The sequence below is a fragment of the Elephas maximus genome, chromosome 2, assembly GCF_024166365.1.
Source record: "Elephas maximus indicus isolate mEleMax1 chromosome 2, mEleMax1 primary haplotype, whole genome shotgun sequence".
Taxonomy (NCBI): Eukaryota; Metazoa; Chordata; class Mammalia; order Proboscidea; family Elephantidae; genus Elephas; species Elephas maximus.
In genome coordinates, this window is record NC_064820.1 from 201,909,410 (window position 1) to 201,927,036 (window position 17,627).

The following is a 17,627-nucleotide window of genomic DNA, read 5'->3' on the forward strand; positions in this document are numbered from 1 at the left end:
TGATAGAAGAAAAGCTGGACTTAACCCTGAGATCCATCATTTAGACAAGTCATTTAAACTCTCAGTTTCAATTTTCTTATTTATAAAGGGGAAAAGGGTGCCTAGCTGATCAAAAGAGTTTCAGAATTTAAGTGAATGTTCTGGACTTGAAAGTAATAAGAGACTGATACTCTCAAGTAAGCAGTGGCAAGGGAGTGAGACAGCTGCTGAGGTGGGTAATGGGTTGAGAAGCATATTCGTTTAAGTTGTTTTTAGAATGTGAAATTAAGCATAAGTTTGAAAGAAGCCACTAGAACAGTGGTTCTCATACGTGAGTGTACATCAGAGTCATCTGGAGGTCCACCCCCAGAGTTTCTGATTAGGTGGGTTTAAGGGTAGGTTGAGAATTTGCATTTCTAATACATTCTCAAGTAATGCTGTTGTTGCTGGTCTGGGGGCACAGCTTGAGAACAACGGCTGTAGAACAAAATAGATTGCAGTTATTTTGAGATGCGGAGGGGAAGAATTTTGAAGGGGAAAAGTCTTAGATGAGGCAAGGCCAGAGAGAATAAGAAGGTACAGCTGAAGGGAATTATCCCTTGTGAGGAGAGATGCTTCCCTCTCAAAGAGACATGTTTAACGGAGTCATGTAAGTTGGATTTTTGGAAACAACTATGAGTAAAATAGATCTGTGTTGAAATCCTCGTACAACACTTACTCTCCAAGTTGTTTAACTTCTCTAAGCTTTAGTATCTTTGTCTTTAAATTAGAGACAATAGTACAGTACCTGCCTTGTAGGTTGTTACAGTTAGTAAGCTAGTGCAGCACAATTCTTGGAGCATGTCTGCTGTTATGGGGCAGAGAGCAAGCCCAAGAAACTGAAAGACAGGTATCACCGAAGATACAGAACAGCATAGTGACCAAGAAGGGGGAGGGATGAGGAAGGTAGGATTAATTCCATGAATGGTCAGTCCCTGGGTTTCTATAACTTGCTCAGCATTGGACCTGGAGCTGAGGATGAACAGTACAAAACTCTTGTCCTTCAGGAAGGAGGAGACGTGGAGACATGTCAGTGAATACCTGTGAGTGCTTGTTCATGAACACGAGATTTAAGTGTTACGTGCAAAGTACTGTTGGAGTACTGGGGGTAGAATAAGGAGCTGGGGCAGGGGGGGGTCAGGGAACAGTATTAATGAGAAGCTGATGTTTGAGTGAAATCTTGAAGGATTAATAGGAGGTTGCCAGGCTGGAGGTGAGGGTGGTGTATTCTCAGTCCTGAAAGTAGTTCCGTTTAACTCCGGCCTCAGCTCTAGCTCCATGGATTGGCAAACCTAGCTCCACCAAGTGCGCGGAAGCACCCTAGTCCACCAGCAAGCCTCCTTCCCGAAGACCCCCAGCTTTGTCACTCCGTGGGCTGGCCATCTTCTGCCGGTCTCCTGGTTCTGCTGCCACTGTTTCTCTGTTGCTGCTTCTCGCCATGCTGTCACAGATCTTTCTCCTGGTCTCCTGGTTCCAGGAGCTTCTCAGTGCAAGGATCCCAGGTTCAAAAGATGTGCTCCGCCCCTGGCTCTTCTTTGGTGGTGGTGAGATCCTCTCCTTCTGCCTCTGGGATGGCTCATTTTAAGCCTAGTGGAATGGCAAAACTGACCAATCCCTTCCTTAGGGTTCCATAGATCTAATTTGCATGGTTCCACCCCCCACATGGATGCCATGAACTTTATTTGCATTATGAGCAAGCTATCTAATCCTGTTGGTGGACCACAATTACCTTATTTGTATAATTCCCACCTAATCCCTTGGGTGGGAGTTACAAAACCATGGCAAGAAAAGCCACATGAAAGTGATCCCTCACAGCACACAGTGGGTTAGAACAGAGAGGAAGTAGAAGCAGATTAAGTTATTTCAGTAACCCAGGTAAAATAGTGAGGAATTGAGCTAAGATGGGGGTAGCATGGAGGGAGTTCTCCAGAGAGAGGTTTAGAAGGTATAATTGGCAGAATTGAATGCCAATTCACCAGAGTAGTTGAGGACTGCGTGCACTGAGTCAGGGAGCTTGAGAGGAAGGGGCAGATTTGGGGAAGAAGGTAGAGAGCCCAGTTAGGAGCACCTGCCTGACATCCACATGGAGATTTTCAGTTTCCAATTGAATATGTGAATCTGGAGCACAGGAGAGAGGTCTGGCACCAAAAATGAAGACATAGGAAATAGTAAATATTTGAGTGCCTCTTCTGTGCTGGACCACAGGGTGTGGAGAAGGCCATGAGTGTGGAGGGGTTACCTGGGGAGATGGTAGCAGTGGGAAGGGATGAAGGCCCCACAGGCATCATTGTTTGAAGAGCAGGCAGAAGCAGCCACCTGCCAAGAGCGGCCTTGGAGGCAGGAGCAAGTCTAGAGAATGGTTTCAGGAGCGCTCGTGGAGGAGGACGCGCAGAGAAGGCAGGAGTGGCTCTCAGTGTCCAGTGCCTTAGAAAGGTCAGGTCAATACAGTGTGAAAAGCGTCCCTTGGATTTAAGAACCAGGAGGTTACCTTGGTAAGTATGGCCAAGCAGCAGAAACCAGCCTTGGAAGACACTCTAATGCTGTATTGCAAAGGGACGGAAGCAAATTAGCTGAACAGGTGCTCAGTAGATGGAAGTGAAATCCCTCTCAACCACCCCAGGAAGTGGCTGTCTTCCCTCCTACCACTTTTTTCCTTTTTTTTTTTTGAGATGAGGAACCAAAGTTTTTAAGTAATCTTCCAGTGAGCACATCATCATTAAGCAACTGAACCAGGATTCAAACCAGGTCTAAGTGTGTTCTTAACACTGCTAAATGATATGTAGAATAGAATGGGGATTAAAAGGTGGAAGGTACTGAGCATCTGTCAGTGCTTAGGAGAGCAAAGGAGTCCCAGATGGGAGGGTGCAGATGATTAAGCACTGTACTGCTAACCAAGAGGTTGGCTACTGGAGTCTGTCCAGAAGTGTCTCAGAAGAACTTCCTGGTGATCTGCTTCTGAAAATGCATAGCCATTGAAAACCCTGTGGAGCACAGTTCTACTCTGACACACATGGGGTTGCCATGAGTCAGTATTGACTCGATGGCAGCTGGTTTGGTTTTGGTTTTTAGAGAGGTAGAAATGAAATAAAACTGACCAAACACTGGTAGTTGTTTAAGTTGGGTGATGGGTATATGGGGATTTGTTGTATTGTTCTATCTAGTTTTGTGTATTTTGAAATTTTCTGTTAAATTAACATTTTGGGACCATCATGATGCATTCCCACCCTCTCTTCTGCCTCATCTTTCAACATTCCCTGCTGTGCCCTTTCCCCTTCAGCAGTGTTCCACCACCACCCACCAGTTGCTGTCCATTTGCTTCCAACTCATGGCGACTCCATGAATGTCAGTAGAACTGTGCTCCATGGGATTTTCAGTGGCTGATATTTCAGAAGTAGATCTATCACCAGGCCTTTCTTTTGAGGCACCTAGATGGACTCAAATCTCCAGCCTTTCAGTTAGGAGCCACATTAACCAATTCCAAATTAACCATTTGTACTACCCAGCAATTTCAGCAACATTAAATTCCTAATTCTTTGCTCCTTACCACCCTGTGTCCGTCCACTCAGTGCTGATTTGGGCATACCTGCCTTTGCCTCTCAGGCTGGAATGCCTTTCCCCCCTTCTTTGGGATGACTCTAGGGTTTTTTAAGACTTGATTTAGTGTTCCGTTCTCTAAGAAGTCTTCCCTGCCACCCTATACTCCCCTCTCTTCCCTCCAGTAATAGTGTGGGCCTTCTTTTCTGGCTTTGCCACTGCATCCTACAGGGTGGGAGCAGGAACTATGTTGTATTCATCTTTTTATCCCCAATGCGTATTGTTCTGCCTAGAATATAGTAAAAAAAAAAAACTTAGTGAACATTTGAATAAAGACTTCTACTCTATTTACCATTATTTTATAGGGCAGTGTCTGGCACATAGCAAAATATTGGGTAATGACTACTGTATGAACTCCTGAGAACATCTCCCTGTATGGGGTAACAATTGAAATTAGAAGTATAATAGTGTGGATTCTTAAAGCTGGGTGGAACTTAGGTTATCAAACCCAGGCCAAGAAGGCAGATCCTAAGTGGAATATCTACCACTTGTCTGTCAGTTTGTCATACTGTGGTAGCTTGCGTGTTATTGTGATGCTGGAAGCTATGCCACTGCTATTTCAAATACCAGCAGGGTCACCCATGATGGACAGGCTTCAGTGGAGCTTCCAGACTAAAACAGACTAGGAAGAAGGATCTGGTGATGTACTTCTTAAAAAAAATGGCCAGTGAAGACCTTATGAATAGCAGAAGAACGTTGTCTGGTATAGTGCTGGAAGATGAGCCCCTAAGTTTGGAAGGCACTCAAAATAAGACTGGGAAAGAGCTGCCTCCTCAAAGTAGAGTCAACCTTAATGATGTGGATGGAGTACAGCTTTCAGAACCTTCATTTGCTGATGTGGCACAACTCAAAATGTGAAGAAACAGCTGCAAACATCCATTAATAATTGGAAAGTGGAATGTATGAAGTATCAATCTAGGAAAATTAGAAGTTAAAAATAAAATAGAATACATAAAGATTGATATCCTAGACCTTAGTGAGCTGATATGGACTGGTACTGGCCATTTTGAATCAGATAATCATGATCTACTATGCCGGAAATTGAAGAGAAATGGCTTCTCATTCATCGTCAAAAAGTATATTTCAAGGTCAATCCTGAAGTACAACGCTGTCAGTGATAGGGTAATATCCATATGCCTATAAGGAAAACCAGTTAATATGACTATTACTCAAATTTATACACAAAACACTAATGCCAAAGATGAAGAAATTAAAGATCTTTACCAACTTCTGTGGACTGAAATTGATCAAACATGCAATCGAGATGCATTGATACTTACTGGTGATTGGAATGTAAAAGTTAGAAACGAAGGATTGTTGGAAAATACGGCCTTGGTGATAGAAAAACTACATAGGAGAGAGAGAATTTTGCAAGACCAATGACTTATTGCAAATATCCTTTCTCAACAACATAAACAGTGGCAATACTCATGGACCTCACCGGATGGAAAACAAAGGAATCAAATTTACTACATCTGTAGAAAGAGATGATGGAAAAGCTCAGTATCATCTGGCACAACAAGGCCAGGGTCCACCTACAGAACAGACCATCAGTTGCTCATATGTAAGTTCAAGTTGAAGCTAAAGAAAAGGAAGACAAGTCCGCAAGAGCCAAAATACAACCTTGAGTATATTCCACCTGAATTTGGAGACCATCTCGAGGATAGATTTGACGCATTGAACACTAATGACCGAAGTCCAGACAAGTTGTGGGATGACATCACGAACATTGTACGTAAAGAAAGCAAAAGGTCATGAAAAAGATAGGGAAGAAAGAAAAGCCCAAAATGGATGTCAGAAGAGACTCTGAAACTTACTCTTGAACGTCAAGTAGCTGAAGTGAATGGAAGAAATGATGAGAGCTGAACAGAAGCTTTCAAAGGGTGACTCAGGAAGACAAAGTAAAGTATTACGATGAAATGTGCAAAGACCTGGAATTAGAAAACCAAAAGGGAAGAACATAGCATTGCTTAAGCAGAAAGAACTGAAGAGAAAATTTGAGCTCCAAGGTACAATATTAAAGGAGTCTAAGGGCAAAATAAAATTGAATGATGCAGGAGGCATCAAAAGACGATAGAAGGAAAGCAGAGTCACTGTACCAAAAAGAATTGGTCGATGTTCAACCATTTCAGGAGATAGCATATGATCAAGAATCAATGGTACTGAAGAAAGAAGTCGAAGCTGCACTGAAGGCATTGGTGAAAAACAAGGCTCCAGGAACTGATGGAATACCAATTGAAATGTTTCAGCAAATGAATGCAACATTAGAAATGCTCATGTATCTATGCTAAGAAATTTGGAAGACAGCTACCTGGCCAACTGGCTGGAAGAGATCCATATTTGTGCCCATTCCAAAGAAAGGTGATCCAACAGAAAGCGAAAATTATCAGAACAATATCATTAATATCACACACAAGTAAAATTTTGCTGAAGATAATTCAAAGGCGTTTGCAGCAGTACATTGACAGTGAACTGGCAGAAGTTCAAGCTGGATTCAGAAGAGGACATGGAATGAGAGATATCATTGCTGATGTCAGGTGGATCTTGGCTGAAAGCACATAATACCAGAAAGATGTTTACCTGTGTTTTATTGACTATGCAAAGGCATTCAACTGTGTGGATCATAACAAATTATGGATAACATTGCCAAGAAGGGGAATTCCAGAACCCTTTATTGTGTTCATGTGGAACCTATACATAGACCAAGAGACAGTCATTCAAACAGAATATACAGGAATACTGTGTGGTTTAAAATCAGAAAAGGTGTGCATCAGGATTGTATCCTTTCACCATACTTAGTCTGTGTGCTGAGCAAATACTCCGAGAATGCGGGCTATATGAAGAAGAACGTGGCATCAGGATTGGAGGAGGAACCTCCGATATGCAAATGACACGGCTTTGCTTGCTGAAAGGGAAGAAGACTTGAAGCCCTTGCTGATGAAGATCAAAGACCACAGCCTTCAGTACGGCTTACACCTCAGCGTAAAACAAAAATCTCATAACTGCACCAATAAGCAACGTTGCGATAAATGAAGAAAATAATGAAGTTGTCAAGGATTTCATTTTACACGAATCCACAATCAATACCAATGGAAGCAGCAGTGAAGAAATCAAGTGATGTACTACATTGGGCAAATCTGCTGCAAAAGACCTCTTTAAAGCATTGTCTTAGTCATGTAGTGCTGCTATTACAGAAATACCACAAGTGGATGGCTTTAACAAAGAGAAATTTATTCTTTCACAGTCTAGGAGGCTAGAAGTCTGACTTCAGGGTGCCAGCCCCAGGGGAAGACTTTCTCTCTCTGTTGGCTCTGCAGAAAGGCCCTTGTCATCAATCTTCCCCTGGTTTAGGAGCTTTTCAGCGCAGGGACCCCAAGTCCAAGGACACACTTTGCTTCTGGCACTACTTTCTTGGTGGTATGAGTTCCCCCATCTCTCTGCTTGCTTCTCTCTCGTATATCTCAAAATAGATTTGACTCAAGATACAACTTAATCTTGTATATTGAGTCCTGCATCATTAACATAACTGCCACTAATCCTGCCTCATTAAAGTCATAGAGGTCGGGATTTACAACCAGTAGGAAAATCACATCAGATAACAAAATGGACAGTCACACAATACTGGGAATCATAGCCTAGCCAAGTTGACATACATTGTTGGGGAACACAATTCAATCCATAACAAATGTTAAAAAGCGAAGGTGTCACTTTGAGGACTAAGATGCACCTGACTGAGGCCATGGTATAAACAGTCACCTCATATGCATGCAAAAGCTGGACAATAATTAAGGATGACTGAAGAACTGATGCCTTTGAATTATGGTGTTGGTGAAGAATATCAAATATACCATGGACTGCTAGAAGAAGGAACAAATATGTTTTGGAAGCAGCACAGCCATAATGCTCTTTAGAAGTGAGGATGGCAAGACTTTATCTCACATACTTTGGTCATGTTATCAGGAGGGACCAGTCCCTGGAGAAGGACATCATGCTTGGTAGAGGGTCATTGGAAAAGAGAAAGACCCTCAGTGAGATGGATTGACACAGTAGCTGCAATAATGGGCTCAAACTTAGTAACGATTGTGAGGATGGCCCAACCCTGAGCACTGTTTCGTTTTGTTGTACGTGGGGTCGCTGTGAGTCAGAACTGACTCCACAGCATCTGACAACAACAAATGAAACTTGTCTTAACCAAGGTCAGGCAGCCAGTTTAGCGATAGCCTGCTTTGTTTTCATGTATATCAAGCAACCTTCTGAGCCTCATTTGGCTTCCCAAATTGGTTTTTATATAGCAAAGAGAGTATACTGACTGCCTGCCAAGTATAAGGATCAATCTGTTAGGCCATTTTGTTGCTCAGTATAAAGTGTAAAGTTCAACATCCTGCTTTATAATGTTGACCCTGAATCATGGAGGAAGAATATTTACACATCCTTCCTTCCTTCCTTCCCTTTCCTTCTTTCTTTTTTAAATCTTTCTATCAAAAAAGTGATGGTCATGTGATAAAATGGCATGGAACTATACACCTACATTGTACTAATGGCATATTTCTGGTGTTAATACTATACTATAATTATCTAAAATAACCACCATTAGGAGAAACTGGGTGAAGGGTACACAGAACCTCACTGTACTATCTCTGCAACTTCTTGTGAGTCTATAATTATTTCAAAGTAAAAAGTTTAAAAAAATACATGATGGTAAAAGTGACTAAGCACCATACTATAAAGTTTTCTGGAAAATCCATTCCTCGTAACTTGACATTTCTGTATATGTCCTTGACAAGAGGATTCAGTGATAAGGAATGATGTGTATAGATGTCTTTAGTACTCACTGTGCTAGGTTATTTGTATTGCAAATCAGTGACTGTTTTAAACTATTAAGACAAATGTCTTAAAGTGAGAATTTTCAGTAGCAGGTTATATACAGTTCTTTTTCTTTAAATATTTTACAAAGAATCATTTGTGTGGGATTTCATCATAGCACAGCCAGTTTTTCTGGTAACGACACCTTGCTGGGGCTGTTTATGCTTGGCCTAGGGGAGGGTGCTCCTCTTCTCACAGTTTGAAATTCTGACTCACTTCATTTAGCTGTTTGCATTTCATACTCAGACTCCTCTTTTAGTTTTACACTCAGAATGAGGATTGATTTGGGCACAGTTACCAGCCTGACACAGGTGAAGTGTAGGGCTGCGGGGAGGGGCAGTGGGCCCCCAACATCTACGGGGGTGCCTTCTCCAAACCTCGGCATGCTCAAATATCAGGAAACTTCATGTAAGGATCTGAGTTCCACCTGCTACAAAACAGGAACAGTGGTACTCTCCCAGGGTTGTTGTGAAGGTTTCCTGAGACTTGAATCAACAGGTAGTACTGAGTTCTGAGTGGTCAGCACGGCCTCTCCACTAGGTCACCAACGTGCCCTATCACAAACTTATTGCTACTTGACGTGTTTTTCCTCAAATAATTTCTTTAAAGTTTGGAACCTTGGATGTATGCGTGAAAATGGATCCACCCGTACCTAAGGAGAGGGTCTTTCCCAACATAGTCTGGGTTCCTGAGGGCCCTCTGAGTGTATGTACAGGGTGCTGAAAGAGTGACACAGAGATGCGTTAGATACTAGTATAGGCATTAGGTTGAAGTTGCCAGTATTTGACCGTGTTTACTTTAAAAAATGTGGTATGTTTCCACCTAGACCGTTGAGGAGTTCCCGTGCACCACATCCCTAAAGTGTAGCATGGGAGTGGTTAAACATATGGTTGGAGAGTTACTAGTGCCTGACCCAGAGGACCTGGAGGCCCAGCTCTAGATTCTAGATTCTGAAGACCTGAAGGTGAGAGGACCCACTGGAGGACTTTAGGAAAAGGGTGGCCTGATCAGATTTGCCTTTTAGAGCGATCACTGACCACAGTGTGGAAGATAGGTGGGGGAGTGAGGGCGGGGGATTGCAACAAGACCACTGTTAGGGACTGTTAAAATAAGTCAAATGGGAAAAATTGGTGTTATTGAATGGAGAGAAGTGAGTAGGGTCAAATGTTATGGAGGTAGACTCAGAAGGACGTGGTTCCTGGTTGAATACAGGGAGTAAAGGAGGGAAGAAAGTACCTGCTCTGGCTTCTAGTTTATGTGACATTACTGGGGTAGGAACAGAGAAAAGGAAAACAGATTGCGAGGTGGAGACATACAATAGGTAGTTGAATAAACAGGACTCTGGAGCTCTGCCCAGATGAGTGATTTCGAGATAGTACGTTCATGCACAAATTGTGCTAGGCACTCTTCTAGGTATTGAGTGCCTCCAGTGGGGGATTAACAAGGAGATAGGATAGTGACTGGGGGGAGGAGGCCATTGCAGAGTAGGTTATCCAGGAATGCCTTTGAGGACATTAAAAAAAAAAAAAAAATCCAGTTGCTGTTGGGTAGATTCCAACTCATGATGATCCCATATGTTGCACAGTAGAAGTTGAAAACTAGGGTTTTCCAGGCCAGGCCCTTTCAGTTTGTAGTCAAGCTCATAAACACTTGCGCCAGAGGGACACAAGCAACCTGAATTATGAAGGGAGCTGGCCTTGGGAAGAGCCAAGAGGACTGTTCCTGGCAAAGAGAAGAGCAAGCTCAAAGGCCCTGAAACAGGAATGAGTAGGCACATTTGAGGAGCTGTGAGAAGACTAGAGTGACTTAAGCATGGTGCCCAGTAGTTACGTGCAGTGAAAGGAGGTGGGAGAGGTGGGCAGTGGCTGGACAGATCAGCATTTTGTCCCTGGAGAGTAGTCTGAGTTTGTTCTGTGTGTGGTGTTCGGTCATAGGAATTCGAAGACATGGGGCTGAGTAAGATCACTCAAGGAGAGAAGAGAACTCCAGTATTTAAATCAAAGGGCAAGAAAAGGGAAGACCTCAAAGAAGACTGAGAAGAAACAATGCGGAAAGTAGAAAAGAAGAGCAGAGAATGTGGTAAAGGAATGTAAGGAAAGAGAACTTTAAGATGGAAGGAATATTTAAGTGGCAGGTGCTTTAGAGAGAAGAGAAAGAAAGGGCTGAAAATATGTATTTCGTTGAACAACATGAAGATCATTGGTAACCTTGGAGAAAGCAGTCATCCTTAATGCTTCCCTTTGTTTTATTCCCCACATCCAGTCAATCAGTCAATTCCCAGAATGGTGAAGATGGAAGCCAAATTGCAATGAATGAGTGCTAGCTCTGAGTGGTGGAAATGGGTGGTGTTTGGCTGATAGGATAACAGAGGAGGGAGGAGGAGGAAAAGCAAATTCCTAGTGAGGAGGGGCAGGAAACAGGAACCCCAGGTGGCTGCCAATATGTAAGGAGCATTGATAAGAGAGATGCTGCTGTCTTTGTTAACTGAGAGTGGAAGGGTACAGGTATTATCCTGTCTGTGAGTCTGATCACAAAGCACACTGGAATTTCAGCAGTGGGTGGTTGAAGAGGGAGGAAGCGGAGATTAAGTGAGGACTGTCCTATAAGGCTAGTGTGGCAAGAAGGAGTGGCAAGGACGCTCATCTGGTGCCCACAAGGTGTGGCTAACTCCATCTTGATTTAGCATAGCATTGATATCCCAGGGCCTCTGTGCCAGAGTGGAGCCCTTGGGTGGTGCAAATGGTTAACGTGTTCAGCTGTTAACTGAAAGGTTGGTGATTCAAGTCTACCCAGAGGCGCCTCAGAAGAAGACTTGGCAGTCTACTTCCAAAAAATCAGCCAATGAAAACCCTATGGAGCACAGTTCTACTCTGACACACATGGGGTCACCATGAGTCAGAATCAACTCAGCAGCAGTGGTTACCTATCCAGAGCAGAAGGTGGCAGGTGACACCTGGAGCAGAGGCCTCCTAGTAAGGGAGCTGGCAAAAGCTAGGATAGGAGTCAGGACTGCCAGGGTGCATTTGTGGGAGACCGGGACTTTGTGAGTGCACCAGACCCTCCGACTTACCATCAGGCACGCTGTATTCTCCAGCAAAACCCCATTACAAAGGAAATGACCTTGGACCAATCAATCATCTCCCAGACCTGGATAGCCTGATGCTGTTGAAACCCTGTGCACCAAGACCCCACAGTAGTTTCCAGACTCCTCTGAGCTGAGCATTCTGAAGTCCAGATCTGTTCAGAGCAGGCTCATGAGTTTATGCATAGCAGCCAGCCTTATATTGCTCTATAGCACCCACTGTGCTTGTTGTTATATAACTTCTTATCTGTTCAGGCCGTTTTCCCATCTCTGTTGTAAACATCTGCTCCAAGACTTACTCATCTTTACCTTCCCCTGCAGCACCCTGCACATATCAGGCACTCCTACAAATGCTCCAGGTTTAAAAATCTGCCAGGGCCACCGCATTCCAAACCCCCTGCCCCCACCTACATCATTCCAGTTAAACTTTGTAAGCAGTTGAAAAAACGGCCGGGTGTTTCCTTTGGCTAAAGCCAATTGGCATTGCAAAATTGAGTTGTTACTTAGGAACTTGTCTGCAGCTGTTTGAATGTGGATATTGAAAGAGGGAGTGGTAGCTTTTATAATTGTTAGGGCAAAGAAGGATTCTGTTTCTAATCTGGGACAACCAGCTGACTCTTCTAGTGCCTCGACCTCTTCAGTTTCCATCTTCCTTAGGAAAATGTAAAATTCACCTTTAGGTTTGGAGCCCAGATCTGGTACTGTAGAACAAATAATTTTCTAAAAGGAAAATAATAAAAATAACAAAAATTCAAGAAAAACAGCCCTCATTTCTATTTCCTTCTCATATTAAATTTGTATGAATTTACCTTCTGTAAAAGAAACTTCAAAACAGTGATTTTATAAAGAGACTGTTTTAGGAACATGATTCTTTTCCCCCTCTCGCCCCTAGGTGGCAGTAGGAAGCATAGGAACCGACTTGAAAGTTCTTCGGTTGCAGGGGGGTGTTCTTGAACTGGGTCCTAGAATTATATGTAGTTAACCCATGCCCTGCAGGTCCATTTGTCTGACATTCCTAAATTTTTCTGAGACTAATAACTTAGGCACTCAGATACGGATTTAAAGAAATAATGACTCAGTCAGGATTTATAAAACACCATGCAGTTGGTTTTGGTTTGGTACAGTTAAGAAATAAGAAAATCTTAAAGTGGGGGGGGGGAAAAAAAAAGAATGGACCATAGAATTGGGTCTTAGAGGTTAAGACAATTGCCCTCTTATTCCCTTACTTGTTGCACATTTGTATCCAGCACTTAGTTTACTGCTGAGCATGTGGTGCTGATGGAGGGTCAGGATATACCGGCTCAGAGAGGTCCTGCCCTCGGGCTCTTTGGCAGGTGGTAATGAGTCAGTGTTGCCCTTTTCTGCAGCCAGAGGACAACAGCGCAAAGTGCTGCATGCTGCTCACTGACTCCTCGAAAGTCTATTTAAAGATAATAATTAGAAGCTGTTATTTGGGGTTAGTGGAGGGAGGGATGGAATCAGATGGGGGATGAGTACAAAAAAATTTAATGAAAGTAAACATAGGAAGGAAACCCTGCTTGTTCAGAAGATGAGAGTTGGCTCCTCTTACAGTTGGGGGAGGAATCATGTTGGTGACAACTGAAAATGAGGCTGGAGAAATAGTGGGAAGATACCACCTTCTCTCCTCCCATTCCCTGCCATCATATTCTCTTCTTCAAACTCTCCCCCCGCCCCGAACTCTCATGGTGCTTATGTCTAAATTATTGCATAGAGCATTTATCTTACTCTGTAGCAGTGTCTGGATATGTCCTGTATCCTAGCATGCTGGAAGCCTATGAAGAGCAGGGGCCACCTGTTTGTCTTTACAGTCCCCATAGCACCAGTCCCTGGTACAAAGCAGACTTTTTCTTTTTTTTAATTGTGCTTTAAGTGAAAGTTTACAGTTCAAGTTGTTTTCTCATACAAAAACTTATACACTGTTATGTAATGCTTGTTGCTCTCCCTGTGACAGCACACTTCTCCTTTCTACCCTGCATTTTCCGTGTCCATTCAGCCAGCTCCTTTCCCTTTCTGCCTTCTCATTGTGCTTCTGAACAGGAGCTGCCCATTTATTCTCATGTATCTACTTGAGCTAAGAAGCACACACTTTACAAGAATCATTTTATGTCTTATAATCCAGTCTAGTCTTTGTCTGAAGAGTTGGCTTGGGGAATGGTTTTAGTTTTGGGGTAACAGAGAGACGGGAGGCCATGTCTTCTGGGCTCCTTCCAGTCCCGGTCAGACCGTTAAGTCTGGTCTTTTTGTAGAATTTGAGTTCTGCATTCCACTTTTCTCCTGCTCCGTCAAGGACTCTCTGTTGTGTTCCCTGTCAGGGCAGTCACTGGTGGTAGCCGGGCACCATCTACTTCTTCTGGTCTCAGGCTGATGGAGTCTCTGGTTTATGTGGCCCTTTCTGTCTCTTGGGCTCATATTTCTCTTGTATCTTTGGTGTTCTTCATTCTCCTTTGTTCCAGGTGGGTTGGGACCAATCGATGTATCTTAGATGGCCACTTGCTAGCTTTTAAGACCCCAGATGCCACTCACCAAAGTGGGATGCAGAACCAAAGTAAATTCTTAATAAGGTTAGTTGAATGAATCTAGCTAAGGAGAGAACTGGGGAAGCAGAGAAAAGTGGTGCCAGGCCAAACAGGATTGTGTGCAATGACTGGTCTTGATAGGAAGTGGTAGGTTTGTAAGGGTCAGTAGCCAGAAGCGGAAGTGGGCACAGCAGAATATGCTGGGAGATGCTCAGGAGCTGGGGGGATGGGGGAAGAACAAAGGCTGAAAGGCACGGGAGGAAGAAATGGCCCCAGGAAGGGAGCCTAAAAAGGCTGGAAGGGGCGTAAAAACTGGCCTGTGTCAAAATATAGAGGTCCAGTATTTGTGATCAGCATCCAACAAGACCTGAAAAATAGTCAGGCTTATCCATGAAAAAGAATTTATTGGTTCCCGTAAGTGAAAAGTCCGGAGGTACTACTGGTCTCTCGCACAGTTAGATCTAGGACTCAGATGATGTCCTCTAAATGTATGTGTGTCCTTCCACGCTTTTTCTTTCTTCATTGGCTCCATTCTTGGACAGCCCGTCAGGCAAGATGTCTACTGGGTAGCCGTGTCCTGCAAAGGGAGAACACCTCCTTCCTGGGGGCACGTTGAAGTCCAGGCACTGACTTACTGGATTGAATGGGATTGCCTTCCCACTGCTGAGCATCCCAACTGACTGGCTACCAGGTGTAGAAGGGGTGAAGGAGGCCACAGGAACTTGAGTAGGAGAGAGGTGAAGCTGTAAGGGAAAATGGAGGTACATGCCCAGGAGTGGAAGATGGAAATGGCAGGACTTAAAGGATGGAGACCCCTGGTTTAAGTTAATGTTCTAGGCAGAGAGGACTTGATATATGATGTTGCATGTGTAAGTCACTCTTTTCAATGTTTTTCAGCATCTACATGATACGGTGAAGAGGAATCTCGATAGTGCTACCTCCCCACAGAATGGCGATCAGCCGAATGGCTATGGAGACCTCTTTCCTGGGCATAAGAAGACACGCCGGGAAGCCCCTCTTGGAGTGGCTGTCCCTGCCAATGGTCTGCCTCCAGCCTCCCCCCGGGGGCAGCCTGACAAACCTCCTGGGGGAGATGCCCTCCAGCCCAGCGGGAAGCACTCACTGGCCCTTGACTCTGTGAACAAAAAGTGTCTGGCTGACTCGAGCCTCCACTTGAATGGAGGCAGTAACCCCAGTGACTCCTTCCCTATGAGCTTGAACAAAGAGCTGAAGCAGGAGCCTGTCGACGACCTTCCCTGCATGATTGCTGGGGCTGGGGGCTCCATATCACAAAGCAACCTCATGCCTGACCTGAACCTGAATGAACAGGAGTGGAAGGAGCTCATTGAGGAGCTGAATCGGTCAGTGCCTGATGAAGACATGAAGGATCTCTTCAACGAAGACTTTGAAGAAAAGAAGGACCCTGAGTCTTCGAGTTCTAACACACAGACGCCCTTGGCACAGGACATTAATATTAAGACGGAATTCTCCCCAGCAGCCTTTGAGCAAGAACAGTTAGGCTCTCCACAAGTAAGAGCTGGGTCTGCAGGACAGACCTTCATGGGGCCTTCATCTGCCCCTGTGAGCACAGCTTCCACCAGCCTTGGGTCCTCTCAGACCATGTTCCACACTTCTGGTCAGCCTGGGGCGGAGAATCCCAGTGTGAACCTGATGCCATCATCAGCCCAGACCCAGAATGCACAAAGAGCCCTCTCTGGTGTGGTGCTGCCCAGCCAGGGCACAGGAGGGGGCACAGAGCTGTCCTCTGCCCACCAGCTCCAGCAGATAGCTGCCAAGCAGAAGCGTGAACAGATGCTCCAGAACCCACAGCAGGCCGCCCAGGGCCCAGCGCCAGCCCAGATGTCCACGTGGCCGCAGACAGGGCCCTCCCACAGTCCCTTAGATGTTCCTTATCCCATCGAGAAGCCTGCCAGCCCTCCCAGCTACCAGCAAGACTTCAGTAACTCCAAACTGCTCATGATGCCCAGTGTGAACAAGAGCTCCCCTCGGCCTGGAGGCCCCTTCCTCCAGCCCAGCCATGTGAACCTGCTGAGTCACCAGCCGCCAAGTAACTTGAATCAGAACTCCGTGAATAACCAAGGGCCTGTGCTAGACTATGGCAATACAAAACCCCTTTCTCATTACAAAGCAGACTGTGGGCAAGGAAGCCCCGGGCCTGGCCAGAGCAAGGCAGCCATGCTGGCTTATCTACCCCAGCAGCTGCCTCACCTGAACAGCGAGCAGAACCCCTTGTTTCTTATGAAACCAAAGTCAGGAAATGTACCCTTCAGGTCCCTGGTTCCACCTAGCCAGGTAAATAGGTGGCTTCGCTTTCTGTTACATGCAGCAGATACATGAGTGAGGCTAAGAGCTAAATTGGAAGGGTTGTTGTGAAAGAAGGAGGGGACAAACAGCTGCCATTGGCCCTTAACCCCCTTGGTAGTGAAAATTTAATTTATAAAACAAATCAGGGTTGATTCTTAATAGATAAAAATAGGGTAAAAGTCCTTAGTATAACTTGATTTTAACTGTAGGAATGTACTTAGTCCAACATCTCTTTGATGTCATATAGTTTAAATGGAGTCATCTGTGACTGTTTTTTTTAACAGATAAAGATCACATTTAATATGCTTCTTACAGGCTTTGCTTTTTTAACCACCTTTCAGATCTCTATGTTAAAAAATCCTTTAGTGTCTGGCAAGCTGATAACATTTCAGGCATGCGCTGCTTCTCAGCACATCTAAACACTGGTTATTTAGGCATAACATGCAAGCCTGGCAGAATTACCTGGCTCTATTTTTTTTTTAAACTGTAGAAAATGGTCAGGTACTAGTTACTAATTATCATGATCATTATTTGCATTTCTACTCATGTTCAAGTATGTTTTTAAATGTCCCTTTCCTGGAAGCCTTCTCGTGGCTAGGGCTTGTAGTATAAACAAACATGGAGTGTTTTCCCCTGACTTCCTCAAGAGATAGAATGGAGCACAGCTTGCACTTCTCACTCCCCAGTGTACGTGCACCTGGACTGTCTTTTTAACAATTGTGGAGCATTCAGCTGTGGATATACCACAGCCATACATTGATGGCGGTTTGGGTTATCTCCTGTTTTTCACTACTGTAAATAAGCCTGCAGTGAATACCTTTGTGCATATGTCTTTGTGCACTTGTGGCACACTCTAAAATTAAAAAAATTAAAAACCCCAGTGCTGATAATATGGTGAGAAAAAGGCAACACTCATGCTTTTGGGAAGTCATTTGGTATTATCTATTTTTTCATAAGCCTTAAAAAACATTCACAAGCATGGACACATTCTCCGCCTGGAAATTCACCTAAAGAAATAATCCAAAATAAAAAGGAAGTAATATATAAGGTTTTCATTGCATGATTATTTCTAATGGCCAAAAGCTGGGAGCAGTTTAAGCACCTCCCAGTAGGAGGAAGTACACGTAAATGTTGACATGTCCATTTGTTTCAGCCATTAAAATGTTATAGAGCCATTAAAACCCACCTTAACAAAGAGGAATATTGTG

General features: G+C 44.1%; 1 protein-coding gene across 1 annotated transcript in view; it reads left to right on the forward strand.

The window, feature by feature from the left end:
- The window catches only part of MAML1 (mastermind like transcriptional coactivator 1), a 48,183-nt gene that overhangs the window by 19,792 nt on the left and 10,764 nt on the right, over nucleotides 1-17,627 (forward strand). Inside the window, exon 2 of the mRNA XM_049874543.1 lies at nucleotides 14,992-16,407. Coding sequence (XP_049730500.1) covers nucleotides 14,992-16,407 — 1,416 coding nt within the window. The remainder of the gene's footprint in view (nucleotides 1-14,991; nucleotides 16,408-17,627) is intronic.